Source organism: Capricornis sumatraensis, chromosome 22 (assembly GCF_032405125.1).
Source record: "Capricornis sumatraensis isolate serow.1 chromosome 22, serow.2, whole genome shotgun sequence".
Lineage (NCBI taxonomy): Eukaryota > Metazoa > Chordata > Mammalia > Artiodactyla > Bovidae > Capricornis > Capricornis sumatraensis.
In genome coordinates this window covers 39,056,824-39,071,365 of record NC_091090.1, presented here as the reverse complement: position 1 = coordinate 39,071,365, position 14,542 = coordinate 39,056,824, and the positions used below count along the sequence as shown (strand labels likewise).

Sequence of the window (14,542 nt, the reverse complement as noted above, 5' to 3'; positions counted from 1 at the left end):
TTTTTAATGAAGACAAAAGCATGTAGAAGACAATTACATTTATTTTAAATCATAGTTTACACCAAAGTAATTGAATTCAAAACTAATTAAACAAGAAAACATCAATTAGATATCTATTTTCTCTCTTGTACAATTACATTGTTTTATTGCCCATGTTTCATAATTGTTACCAAGCAGCTTTTAAATCCTATCATTAGTTTTCCAGAAAAGGAAACTGTGATGTGTTATCTGTTCTGGAATCTAAGGTGTTTTGATAGGTTTGCTGCTGCTGCTGCAATTAGGTCCTTTCTACAAATAGATGTTCTCAGTACATTTGATTTTATTAGAAATATGTGAGCTCATGGAGATCTAGTTTCTGAAAATTAATAATGAGAGTTGCTCATGAGTACTTTGTTTATATAATAGCCAAATATAGACCTAACCAAATTATCATGACTACTACTTATGTAGTCTCCTCACTTTGAGCAAAAGACAGACAATAACTTTAAGAACAAGTTGGTTTCAAGGGTAAAAGAAGCCAAGATCCTGTTATTTAATTCCATCAGGGAGCATGCAGGCACAAAAGGAATGGGGTATCTGTCAAAATGATATCAACTCTGTAAATGCGTTCAACTTTGCTCAACCTTCCTCTTATCCTCCCCTTTTAGGAATTAGCTACCATTAGGAAATAAATTTGGGCTTCCCAGGTGGTGCTAGTGGTAAAGAACCTTCCTGCCAGTGCAAGAGTTGTAAGAGATGCAGGTTCAATCCCTGGGTCAGGAAGAGCCCCTGGAGGAGGGCATGACAACCCACTGGAGATCTTATAGACAGAGGAACCTGGCAGGCTACAGACCATAGGGTCACAAAGAGTCAGACACAAATGAAGTGACTTAGCACATATGCAGGTGATAAATTTAAAGAACACTGCTTTAAAAAAATAATATTTCCATGTAGGAAAAACTTTTATGTTGTTTCATATAGAAATTGTGCTGATATATAATGTCATATGGAATTCCAAGCTTAATAGAGAATATGGTTGGTAGGTAACCTTTCTTCATTCTTCAGTGTCCTTAGTCATGACTCTATTCTTTTTGACATACGTTTTCCTTCATTTAGCCTAATAATAATAGCCCGATTCATCCATAATGAAATTCTATGACATACTCTTTAGTACCTTCTAGAACTTTATACCAATTGTCTGTACTTTAATACCCATAATCTCATTAATAAATATTTTAAAATCCTGAGGGAAATTCTAAATATTACTTTAAACACCTTAAGATCTTATAATAGAAGCTCAGAAAGATTATATCTATTCCAAGCTTTACAAGGCTGGTAAACAAGTGAAGGATACCACATTCCCACTGGTTTCTCCTGGAATGCCTTCAATACTTATGTAAGAACACATGATTTAACACTTGAAGACTAGCTTGCATTTCTCCTAATGAAGTCCCTGATGCTTTGCTCTTAAGTTATAAAGTCCTCAAAATCAGCATCTTTTGTGCCAATTGTGGGCAACGGGTAGCAGTACAAAAATTACACCCTTTTGCCTAACAGAAAATCTATTACCCTTTGGGATCCTTCTTTACTAGATCTTTTCACTTCTCCTTCCTTAGTTTTTGTTTTTGTCTCAAATGCCTACCTGTTCACCTGCAGTGATCCAGCTCTCCAACAGTCTTCGATGTTTGGCTTATACCCCTGTGATCCTCTTGCTGAAAGTCATGTTCAACTAGGGCGGGCAGTGGTTCTAATTCTCCACTAATCACTGTTGGTTACCTTTAAAAAAAAAAAAAAGAAAGAAAAAACTTTTGTAGTTAAATTGTGTAATTGACACTGAAAGATCTTTGTCATAACAGCCCTTATAAAAAATTTGGCTAGGTTTCAGAGTACAAACTCATAGCTAGCTAGCAGGGCTCAAAAAAAAAAAAGTGTAGACAAACATGTAACAAGGGCAGTTACACGGAAACTCCCATAAATATCAGTGAAGGAGAAAAGTCTATCCTTTAGAGGATGCTCTTTCTTTAGTCTGGGCCCACCCCCTACTCCCCAACCAAGAAGTTCCAGATACCAACATGATATTTGATCTGAACAGACCTCTATCTAATTCTTCAGCTCAATTTTCTCCTAGAAAAATACTAAGAGCATTTGACATCCTTTCCATGTTATAAACACATAGACTTATCTCTTAAAATATGCAAGGATAGTTGAAAGGGTAAAAAGTCATGACCAGCATCCCATCTAAAGTACATGGCCAGTTTGGACATTGTCATGATGCCTCTCTACATCCGTAACCCCACCCCTACGCCCCCTCCCCGCCACCGCCTCCTCCCCAAAAGTACTACACCTTTAGGACACTGGTTTCCAAAAGAGTCGCCCTCTAGACATCCTATCAAGGTGGCTGACTCCACTGTTTTTGAATCCCCTTGCAGGCACCAGCATTAGCTCTCAAGGAAATCAGAAACGGGGTGAAACCACTGACTTAGGGAATCTCCTGAGGCGAGAGTGGAGTTTTCTGTCATGAGCAAATCGGGATCCCTAACAATCCTGCAAATGTGCCCTAACCTGTGACTAGTCTCATGGAAATGGGTGGCTCATCCTGTCACTGCGTTGTCTCGCCACATTGCCTCATGTCTCCCTTTCTAGGCCCCTCTGGCTATCACAATAAACGAGGCCTAGTGATGGATCGGCACAGCAGAGCCACCACCCGGGACACTGAAGCTCCTCAAGCTCTCATTCTAGGAAAAACTCCAGCGTTGGTGCTGGGCCCAAACAGGCTTAGGCTCTCCGAGATACTGCACTCTTCGCACTAGAACCTTCTCAGCGCGCCGGAGCGTTGAGCCCACAGGGGCGCGTGGGGGCGTGGAGGCCCCTCGAGGCGAGGCGCGCGCAGCCTCAGCCCAGCGGCCGCCGCCGTGCTTGCCACGGTGGGTCGCCTTTCTCGGCCGCTGAGGCCGCGTCCCACAGCCATGTCGCGATTCTACCGTCGCAAGTACAAGTGCGGGGACCTGGTGTTCGCCAAATTAAAGGGCTACGCCCACTGGCCCGCCAGGATCGAGCAGACGGCCGAGGCCAACCGCTACCAGGTGTTTTTCTTCGGGACCCACGAGACGGCCTTCCTGGGCCCCAGGCACCTCTTCCCGTACGAGGAGTCCAAGCAGAAGTTTGGCAAACCGAATAAGAGGAGGGGCTTCAGCGAGGGCCTGTGGGAGATCGAGAACAACCCCACGGTCCAGGCTTCCGATTACCAGTGCGCCCTGGAGAAGAGCTGCGCTGAGGAGCCCGAGCCCGAGGCCGCAGAGGGCGGCGAGGACCTGAAGAGCCACACCAACGGCGGCGACGGCGATGATCAAGGGGAGCTGGGCGTCGACCCGCCAGCTGAGGAGGAGAACGAGAAGGAGCCGCTGAAGAGGACCGCCGAGGACCCGCCAGAGGACGTCGCCAAGCGTCCCAAGGAGGCTGATGCAGAAGAAGGAGAGGAGATGAAGGAGGCGGCCGCGGTCGCCGAGGAGGCCGAGGATGCGAGGCCGCTCCTTGTGGAGGCGGAGAACGACCCTGCCGCCTCCGGGCCGGGCCCAGCCTGGGGGCTGCCCGCGATGGAGCAGGAGCCAGAGGAAGAGTCCGCCGAGAGAGAGGCCGAGGCCCCAGGCTTCGGAGGCGGCCACGAGAGCCAATAGTCACCAAACTTTCCACAAGAGCCCCCCACCCTATTCCTGCTGCGGCCTGGCTGTCACAGGGGGAACTGGCCACGGCCTGCAAACTGGGACCGCCTCCCCCACCCCACCTGCTCTCCACCGCCCTCTCTGCCTCTCCTGCCCGGCCCTCGGGGATTGACCCGGAGCTGGCAGCCCACCAGGCCTTCACCTCTGCGCCCCACACCCTGGGATGTGAGCCAGCGCCTCTGCTCCCTGGGGCGAGTGAAACCACCGTGTCCCCTCCCTGCCTGGAACTGTTTGCCAAGGCTTCTGTTGGAGCCCAGACCGGCCGTTTTCCACCTCCTGATGCCCCTCTGTCCCTCCCCTCCCAGGCCTTCTGGAGTCCACGTTGGAATCAGAGCCGGTAGTTTCGGAAGGGGTGAAGGATAAGGAGCCGGGTAGGGGGGCACGTCCAGGGACCTGGCAGGGGCAACCCTCAAGCTGTGGTGGTGGGGATGGCAGGAGGGTGGCGTCTTCCTGAGCTAGCGTCCACTCCTCCCAGGCCCACGGTATCTGAGGCCTAGATTCTGAGAAAGTGAACGGCTTTGGCGGGAGGGCCTCCCTTTTGCTGACCCAGGGAGTTATGGGAGTTGTAGTTTTTCATCAGATAAGGTGGCACTTCCAGGTTGTCAGCGCGAGCGGAAGCTTAGCTTCGCCCAGCTTCTTGGGTTGTAAGGCTGAGGAACATCTGTCCCCATTTATATCTTTTAGAGGCTCACGGGATGTTCTGGGAAGACCCCTGGCCACCCCTTTCCCTCCTCCCCCAGCCTCAAGGCCACTGCAAGTCATAAACATCACCCAGGTATAAAAGAACTGGGCACCTCCACTCTCCTCGTTTTACCGTTGCAGTTACCCGTTTCTGAGATGAACTAGGTGGTTCCCTTTCTACCTGGAGTTTCATGGCTCGTTTGTGTAGTTAAGCTTCGCTGTTCCTTTTTTCCCACCCACATCCCCGGACCTGGTCCCCTCAGTATTGTCACCAGATCTGATATGTAACCGACTAAGTCAGGAAAACAAGGGGCCCCTCCCCCACCTCTTCCTGGTGGTCTGTCTGCCTTCCTCCATCTTTTGTCTCTCACCCATGCCCTTCTCCCTTGGGCTCTGAGGAAATATTGTTGACAGTAGCTTTCGAAGTTTAGATCTGAATATTTTCAGTTCTGAGGAAATAAAACCCGTTGATTACTTTAACAAATCTCGTCTGTTCCTTTGGTTTCTGAAGAATTTGCCCTTTAATGTTCCTCTTTGTTTTCTATACATCCTATGTTAAAAGCAATTATTTGTAATATACAGGGCTCCTTTAGAATCACTCTCGATAAACTTCTGTTAAGGTATTTACAGTTCACTCTGTCTATAATAATTACTGCCACTGATTAGAATGAGTAGAAAGAAGTGAACTTAAAATGCTGGAATGGTGACACCTGGGACAGCAACTGAGTTTCTAATATTCTACAGGCTTTGCCAAAAAACAGATTCAGTCTTTCTTTTGTTCTTGCTGCTCTCCCAGATCTCAGGAAGCAGTTACTTTTTATTTCCAGTTCTTAATGTAGTATCTGCAGAATACTTTGTGTCTTTGCAATGCTTTGTGCAAGTATCTGGGGTTATGAGGATCTACTTAATGGTACTCATGCTGGGTTCCAGTTTCAGTATTGGTCAACACTGCATGCATACAAGGACTTAGTAAATACTCAAGTCCTTCTCATAGAACCTGCCAGGCCATTGCTAACCGTACTGGTTAGCAACTGAAGACAGTCCTATTTTTTTGTCCCTGTATAAATGGTATTATTTTATTCCAGGGCTTCCCAGATGGCGCTAGTGTTAAAGAACTGGCCTGCCAATGCAGAAGGCAGAAGAGAAGGGGATTCAATCTCTGGATCTGGAAGATGCCCTGGAGGAGGAAATGGCAACCCACTCCAGTATTCTTGCCTGGAGAATCCCCCCTAGACAGAAGAGCCTGGCGAACTACAGTCCATGGGGCTGCAAAGAGATGGACATGACAAGCAGCTTAGCACACATACGTTTTATTCCAAGGCAGATACATCAGATGATTCCTTGCTTTTCAACTATTTCTGTTTCAGTTCAGTTCAGTTCAGTCGCTCAGTCGTGTCCGACTCTTTGTGGCCCCATGAATCGCAGCACGCCAGGCCTCCCTGTCCATCACCAACTCCCGGAGTTCACTCAGACTCATGTCCATCGAGTCAGTGATGCCATCCAGCCATCTCATTCTCGGTCATCCCCTTCTCCTCCTGCCCCCAATCCCTCCCAGCATCAGAGTCTTTTCCAATGAGTCAACACTTTGCATGAGGTGGCCAAAGTACTAGAGTTACAGCTTCAGCATCATTCCCTCCAAAGAAATCCCAGGGCTGATCTCTTTCAGAATGGACTGGTTGGATCTCCTTGCAGTCCAAGGGACTCTCAAGAGTCTTCTCCAACACCACAGTTCAAAACCATCAATTCTTCGGTGTTCGGCTTTCTTTATAGTCCAACTCTCACATCCATATATGACCACAGGAAAAACCATAGCCTTGACTAGATGGACCTTTGTTGGCAAAGTAATTTCTGTTTACGATAATATTAATACTAACAGTTACTATTCAGTGAACATTTACTATGTACTGAGAAGAATGGCCCCATTCAACTATTGTAATCTGGCAAGTAGGTATTAGTATTCAAATTTCCCACTGGAAGCAACTCTGATTCAGAGAGCAACTCTGGCTTTTCTTGCACTTCACAGAACACTCAGGTTGCAAATACAAATTTTGCTAGTCCAAGCCTAAGCTTCTCCCCATGAGTTGCACATTCAGAAAAGCGACGCCATAATTACACAGTCCATGGAATTCTCCAGGTCAGAATATTGGAGTGGGTATCCTTTCCCTTCTCCAGGGGATCTTCCCAACCCAGAAATTGAACCCCAGGTCTCCCTCATTGCAGATGGATTCTTTACCAGCTGAGCCACAAGGGAAGCCCACGGTAGCTTATCCCTTCTCCAGAGGATCTACCTGACCCAGGAATCGAACCGGGGTCTTCTGCATTGCAGGGGATTTCTTTAACCAGCTAAGCTATCAGGGAAGCCCTTCAGAAAAACAATACCATGAAATCAGAGGTTTAAAAAAATGTTATTTTCATATCAGTAACAAGTAATCATGAGAGTAGCTAGTACTGAGTCTCTAAAATGAGTCAGGCCAGTATACTGTATTCTATACATAATGTCTTTATTAATACAACTACCCAGTTAGGTACCTAATCAGCAAAGCTGAGAGAGATGAGGGTCAGAGTTGTTATTTTCCCAAGGTCAGACAACTAGACAATGAACCAAAATTCAAAGGCAGGTGTCTCTTCTTGTAAATCATGGGTGCTTTGTTTTTATCATTCCCTATTGTATAAAATTTCTTATTGAATAAAATGGAAGTACTCATGCTCTACTGTTTTGAAGTGACCATTTAGAAATTTGTATGGCAAATAATATATTATCAAACATTGCTTGTGGGTGTGCAAGAAAAACCATTTGGGACATTTGACAATTGTTTTGTCATTAAATGACTTTGTGAAATGATGAAGACAATTGCACATTCAGTATTTTTCAAGAAGTATATGACTATAGGAATTCTGAATATGGATAACTATTTGCCACAGGCAGGCATGCAGGTTTGATAAGGTTTTTGTGGAGGTACATCTTCTGAAATGATTCAATAACCTGAATGACATCACGTGAAATTACTATTATACCATCTGAGTCTTTCTCTTTGTATTCTTTCTTTCTTTCTTTTTTTTGTTTAAATGTTGAAGTTAGAAAACTTTAGTGTTTATTAGGAAGCAGCCTTCTTGGTAAGTATAATATTGTAGTTAAAATGGTGACCTAAGTAATAGTGCACCTAAAGAATGATTCACAAGAGTTAGGAAACACACACACATACAAAAGCCCAATAAAGAAAGGGAGACATGGAAAATCTGTGTTCTTACCCTTCTTCTTCTGGGCAGGAGGCCCTATATGTATGCTTTGGTGACCAGGGAATGTCGTGTGGACTGAAAAAGACACTGCTTCCTAAAAATTTCTTTGATTTTAAAATCTCCCATAATTCTGTGCTATTTTTTATTTTCTCAAGCATGTCTCAGTGACAAAATTACTGATCAAGAATTAGCTACTTTACTGAACAAAGGGCACCTCCTGGCCTTTTACTGATGCGTTGTTGGGGGTATTCAGTCAGATGCATTCATGAATGTTCTGAAGATCGTGTTCAAGCATTCCAAGTAAATGTGTGTTCATCACATTGTCAGTGATCTGCAGACATATTTAGCGTTCTGCTTTCTGTGAGGCTTTCCAAGTATTTGGTATTTCACACAAGCATCAGTGATTACATCACTTTGGCAGGGGACTAAGATGCCACTGAGGGTTGTAAATTTTGTTTCTTTCAGCTCTCACGCCTCTGCAGATTCTCATCCACAGTACACATTCTTCCTTGTGGTTCATACATCCATTTTAAGTTTCCTGAAACTGTAGTAGGTGTTCAGGGTACATAGGGCACCTTCTCTTTGCTTCACTGTCATCACTTTAGTAAAAGAACTTTCTGCTACACATGCTATGCACACATACTGTCCTTGTGTTTAAATGACTTTGCCGCCGTCTTTGAGCCTGGCCAAGTACTCAAGGCAAGGGCCACTCTGGGTGTTCCTGGAGAACTTTATATCCATACTGATCATATTCTACTTTCCTGTCTATTTTTTACCCTTCCGCTAGACTAGAGGAGAAAGAAAATATGCTCTCTTACTCTCGGTAAATCAGTAAAACTTATTTACTGGTTTGTATCAACCAATAGGCTGTACCTTCTCAGCAGACAGGAACTATGATCATTTTGCTTATTCTAAGAATCTAGCAAGGTTCCTGGTTCACATTAGGCACACAATGTGTGTATGTGTTAGTTGTTCAGTTGTGCTGGACTGTTTGTGATCCCATGAACTGTAGCTCACCGGGCTCCTCTGTCCATGGAGTTGTTCAGGCTAGAATACTGGAGTGGGTTTCCATTCCCTTCTCCAGGGGATCTTTCCAACCCAGGGATCAAACCTGGGTCTCCTGCATTGCAGGCAAATTCTTTGCCATCTGAGCCACTAGGGAAGACCAGGCAGTCAATAAATGGTTGTTAATAAAGAAATAAACGAATGAATTAAGTCCTGCTGCTCACCCTCATCCCAGCCCTTTGAGAAAAAATGGGGAATTTTGTTATGCTTAGTAAAACACACTACGGATGTTTTAAGTGGATGTGTGTACCATTTTTAAAGATTTTTTTTGTTATTATATAGAGGTATGTGTTGGTCTCATTAAATAACAAGCCTTAGCAAGACCCTAGGAGGATAAATCAAATTATCCAATTTGGCCATCTGACTCTGAGTGTGAATAAGCATATTACATGCAATATCCAGTTCCTTAAGTTACATTTTCTCTTTAATAATTTGATACTTTATTCTCAACTTCCTTTGATGCAGCAAGCAGCTTGATGGCCCCTGGCTTTGGAGCCACCCATGCTTAGAGGTGATTCCAAGCTGTTGAAAACTGTGTGATTTCAGGTTCCTCCAGTTACACGTGGTGATCATGCCCTTTATGTGACAGTTTTGTTGTGTGTAGCCAAAGACTTCATATATGTTAAAATATCAAAGGGGACCCAACACAAAATCAGCATACTGTACAAGTAAATTTACTTCCTTTCTGTGTCATCCAGAGAACTAACCATACCATTTGAAATAATTATGGCCCAGTGCATCACTTTTATTTAGGAAAACACTGGAAGCCACTGACCAATGCCCAGTTTCCTGGTTGGGAAAAATCCTGTATTTATCCTGTCCATACACAGAGAGAAACAAATTTTATCCTCTCATTTACTCACATGACTCCTTCAACTAGTTTCTTTAAATTCCCTTGATGTTAACTGAATTATTTCATGCAAACACATCCAATTTTAAACTTATCTTTTGGCATGACACATCCCTCCTGTGGCCAGTTTCATTGCTCCTATTATTCCCAGGGGATCCTTTCACTGTTTTCCAATGAGTATCTCTCCAGTCCATCTCCTCCAGAATCTTCCAGAGCTGGTTTTCTGCATCTGTGGATATAGCCATTGTATTGCTTTAGTTTTGTCTCACTCCTTTGCCTTTTTGCCAGAGTATCTATCTATTCACACATAATTTTAATGAGTTGCCCAATTTGATTACTAAAAGGCATCAGTGTGTAACGAGGGATGGACCATTCTTTTCAGAAGCTCTCTTAGGTTTCATGTCCTCCTGTGATTTACCAAGTGTCACTTAATTTTGCTTTTTTTTTTTTTTTTTTCGCACCCTGGTCAACTCTTCATCACAGTCATTACCTACCTCTCTTGGTGATCTACTTAACATCTCATTAAAAAATATGTTCAACTCAGCTACTTTCTCACTGCTCATCACTTGTCAGCAAGGCCTGTTTGTCCCCTTCCACTTGTGATTCTCCTGGTGCTTAGTATATTTCAGTCATTCCTTCTGCTCTTGGTGCAGTTTTTTTCATGTGCCTTTCCTCTGTGATGTTTGTATTTCAGCCCTAGGCTTATCATCACTTTTTTTTTTCATCCTTGTTTTACCCTGAGAGGCTGAGACAAAAGCATTGACTTTTTTTAAATTTATTTTTTTATTTTTTGATGTGGACCATTAAAAAAAAAAAAAACTTCATTGAATTTCTTGCAATGTTCCTTCTGTTTTTTGTTCATTTTGGTTTGGTTTGGTTTGTTGGTCAAGAGGCATGTTAGCTCCTGGCACCTTAGCTCCCTGACCAGGGATCGAACCCACACCCCCTGCTTTGGGAGGTGAAGTCTTAACCTCTGGACAACCAGGGAAGACCCCAAAGCACTGATTTTAGTCAGTGAATGCTTTGATGACTGCACCTCAAATATACTTTAAAAACAAAAAATTGGAAAAGATGAGTCACTGTTCCATAGTGTGAATCACTTTGTTTTTTGTTTTTTTTAAATTACAATCTGCTGAATGATCAGAAATGGAATAACTGCTTGGCTTTCACAGTTTGGGGGAAGATCCCACATGCCAGGGAGCAACTACTAAGCCCATGTGCCCAGCTACTCAGCCTGTGCTCTGGAGCCCAGGAACTGCAACTACTGAAGCCTACATACTTTTAAGCCCATGCTCCGCAACAGGAGAGGCCACCTCAGTGAGAAGACCCAGCACTGCCACTAGAAGAAAGCCCATTCAGCACCCAAGATCCCAAGACCCAGCACAGCCAAAATAAATAAGTAAAACTAAATAAAAATTTAAAAAAAAAAAAAAACACCTTAAAGAAAGACTACACTGAACAAGGGGACTAAACTTAACAAGACTACACTTAACAAGGGGACGACAGAGGACGAGTTGGTTGGATGGCATCACCGACTCAATGGACATGAGTTTGGGTGAACTCCGGGAGTTGGTGATGGACAGGGAAGCCTGGTGTGCTGCAGTCCATGGGGTCACAGAGTCGGACACGACTGAGCGACTGAACTGGCTGACACTTCACAAATAAGAAAATTATACTGTATGTTAGAAAGTCATAAATGCTGTTGAATAAGAACAGAGCAGGATAAGAAGGACTCCACGAGGGAAATGGCGTAATGTTAAACAGGGAAGTGAGGGCTGGTGGCCAGGTGTAGGTGTACACTTGGATCTTTCACTTTCCCCATCCTTCCATGTGTCACATTGGAATGTAAGTGCATAGAATGTCATTCTTATAAAAGTGGCCTTGAATTGATATAATTATGAAATCACAAACTCAAAATGCTCATTACTTATAATAAGTTACAGTTGACACAACTTACAGCAGAGAAGACACACAGATTCTCTAATATTTGAAATGGGAATTATTGCCCCAAAGCATCGTTGTGTGTATTTATCAGACACATCCATGTGATCTTCTTTGCTCTGTGATGTCTTTGTGACATTTAACATTTTATGTGGGTTTTTTTTTTCTCCCCAAATAGAAACTGCTCAACCACAGGGGCCATAAAATGTTCCATATCTTCTGCAATACCTAGGAGAGCACTTCACAAGGAATAACCCATCTAAAAAAAAATGTTTTTATTGTGGTAAAAATTACATGATATAAAACATACTATTTTAACCATATTTAACTATACAGTTCAGTGGCACTAAGTACATTCCTATTGTGCAGCTCTCACCATCATCCATTTCTCCTGAATTTTTCACCTTCTTAAACTAAAATTCTGTCCTCATTAAACACTAACTTCCCATTTGCCCTCCCCAGCCCCCACCCCTACCCTCTATCCCATGGCATCTACCAATGTATTTTCTGACTCTCTAAATTTCACTATTCTAGGTACTTCGTATAAGTGGAAGCAAACAATATTTGCACCTAATGTATACTAGAATACATTTTTAAGGCGAGCTTAATGTATGTCCTACATACAGATGGCAGTTTTTCTTTTCCCTGTGCTATACAGTAGATTCTCATCAGTTATCTATTTCATACATAGTCATGTATATATGTCTGGAGAAGGCAATGCCAACCCACTCCAGTATTCTTGCCTGGAAAATCCCATTGACAGAGTCGGACACAACTGAGCAACTTCACTTTCACTTTTCACTTTCATGCATTGGAGAAGCAAATGGCATCCCACTCCAGTATTCTTGCCTGGAAAATCCCATTGACAGAGTCAGACACGACTGAGCGACTTCACTTTCACTTTTCACTTTCATGCATTGGAGAAGCAAATGGCATCCCACTCCAGTATTCTTGCCTGGAGAATCCCAGGGACAGGGGAGCCTGGTGGGCTGCCATCTATGGGGTTGCACAGAGTCGGACACGACTGAAGTGACTTAGCAGCAGCAGCAGCAGCAGTGTATGTATGTCAGTCCCAATCTCCCAATTCATCCCATCCCTTTTGCCCACTTAGTGTTCATAAGTTTGTTCTCTGTGTCTCTGTTTCTTCTTTGCAAAATGTTTATCTGCACCGCTTTTCTAGATTCCACATACATGCATTAATATATGGTATTTGTTTTTCTCTTTCTGACTTACACTTTGTATGGTAGTCTCTAGGCCCATCCATCTCTCTGGAAATGGCACAATGTTATTCCTTTTTATGGCTGAGTAATATTCCATTGTATATCCACATCTTCTTTATCCATTCCTTTGTCAATGGACATTTAGGTTGCTTCCATGTCCTGGCTACCGTAAATAGCCAATTATAACCTAATGGAATCAAAGTAGATGTCAGCAGTATACCACAGTATCCTGAGAATTCTGTGCACATGTGAGATAAGCTTCACATGTGATGCCAGATAAGGTCAGGTCTGGATGTTGGTGTAATCTGATGGGATATGCGTGAGGCACATGGTGACTGCCTGCCTACAGATTAAGGTTTGCAGTGTGGGTATTTTTGCTGGAATGGCTCCCTACCCCAGTCTTTACTAGCTAATTTCCCTGAGTGATTCATATTGGAGTATGCATAGTGAGGGAAGTATGTGTGCAGGTGGAGAATATTCCAGAGACAAATTTTTATTGTAACTCTCAAGGTCAATCTTTTTTACTTAGATTGCATAAAGATAGGTTGAATTTCTTAGTGTTAAATCATTTTAGATTTTGAAAGCCGTTTTTTTTTCTTCTGGTCCAGAATCTGAATTGTTGTTTCAGGAGCAGAGTTTACAATCAATATCATAGATATAAATGAAATACGTTTCTGGGGTCCTATTTTGCATTCGGTCTCCCACAGAGAGGCCTTGTAGCATCCTGGGTTTCTTGAAATGCTAATCTTTGAAATTAACAATATAAGCCTGGATTGGGTGATGGTACAGAGGGTGCAGAGATGGGTTTAGGAGAAGTTAAAAGCCTCCTTTCACACTAGAGAGAAAACCAATAGTTTTAACTCTTTCCCCTCGATTATCTTTTGTAACTATGGCTCACCTGTAGCACGCGTGGCCTTGTGGAAACATCCACAGTCAGGTTCCTCAGTGAGACAGAAAAGGGTGGGGCTGCATCAATGAATGAGACAGCTGAGTATGCACCTTCTTGTGTGTTTTACGACTGTCATGAGAAATGGACATTCTAACTATATTTTAATCATGTTGATTTATATGTGTTTGAATGCCAAGCAGATGTCGCCATACAAGCAGTACAAGCAGTGCAGGTACTCTGTAATATTTCTGACTCTGTGGCTTAAAAAGAGAGAGATGAGGAAAATGACATTTTACATCCCAAGTGCTAAGCGTAGAACAAAAACACCCAAAACAAAACACAGCCCACTTTCTCTTGTCTTCCCCTCAGTCCTCCTCCCTCACCCTGGAAAACATCACCTCTCTCAGCTCCCAGAAACAAATATTACCTCATGCAGGAGACCAACTCTCTGGTCCTTTGATTGTACTCACCTTGGGAACTGTTTAAAGAGATTACCTCAAGTGAAAGTGTTAGTCACTCAGTCGTGTCTGACTCTGTACAACGCCATGAACTGTAGCCTGCCAAGCTCCTCTGTCCATGGGATGCTCCACGCAAGAGTACTGGTGTGAGCTCTCATGCCCTTCTCCAGGGAATCTTCCCAACCTAGGGAGTGAACCTGGGTCTTCTGCATTGCAGGCGGGTTCTTCACCATCTGAGCCACCAGTGAATATGAATAATAACTAACATGTTAAAAACGGTGGATGGAAAATGGCCCCCAAACTCTTATGTTGACAGCATAACCATATGTGTTATCAAGAAGATCAAAGAGAAACTTCCTTCATAGAAGCTGCATATTGAATTTTTTTTTAAGTGATCTTATGAGACCAAAATGGATACCACATATTTATCAAATTAAAAAAAAACAAAACAGACCTCAAGCCACAGATGGTTAATGGCAAGGTGTCTCTTGCTACACTTGAAG

The 14,542-nt window shown here is 43.3% G+C and overlaps 1 protein-coding gene across 1 annotated transcript; it reads left to right on the top strand.

Moving 5' to 3' along the window:
* The first annotated feature begins 2,945 nt into the window (after window positions 1–2,945).
* HDGFL1 (HDGF like 1) lies at window positions 2,946–3,653 on the top strand. The gene has a single exon (XM_068960942.1). The coding sequence runs from the start codon at window positions 2,946–2,948 to the stop codon at window positions 3,651–3,653; it is 708 nt and encodes a 235-aa protein (XP_068817043.1).
* Window positions 3,654–14,542: the final 10,889 nt, after the last annotated feature.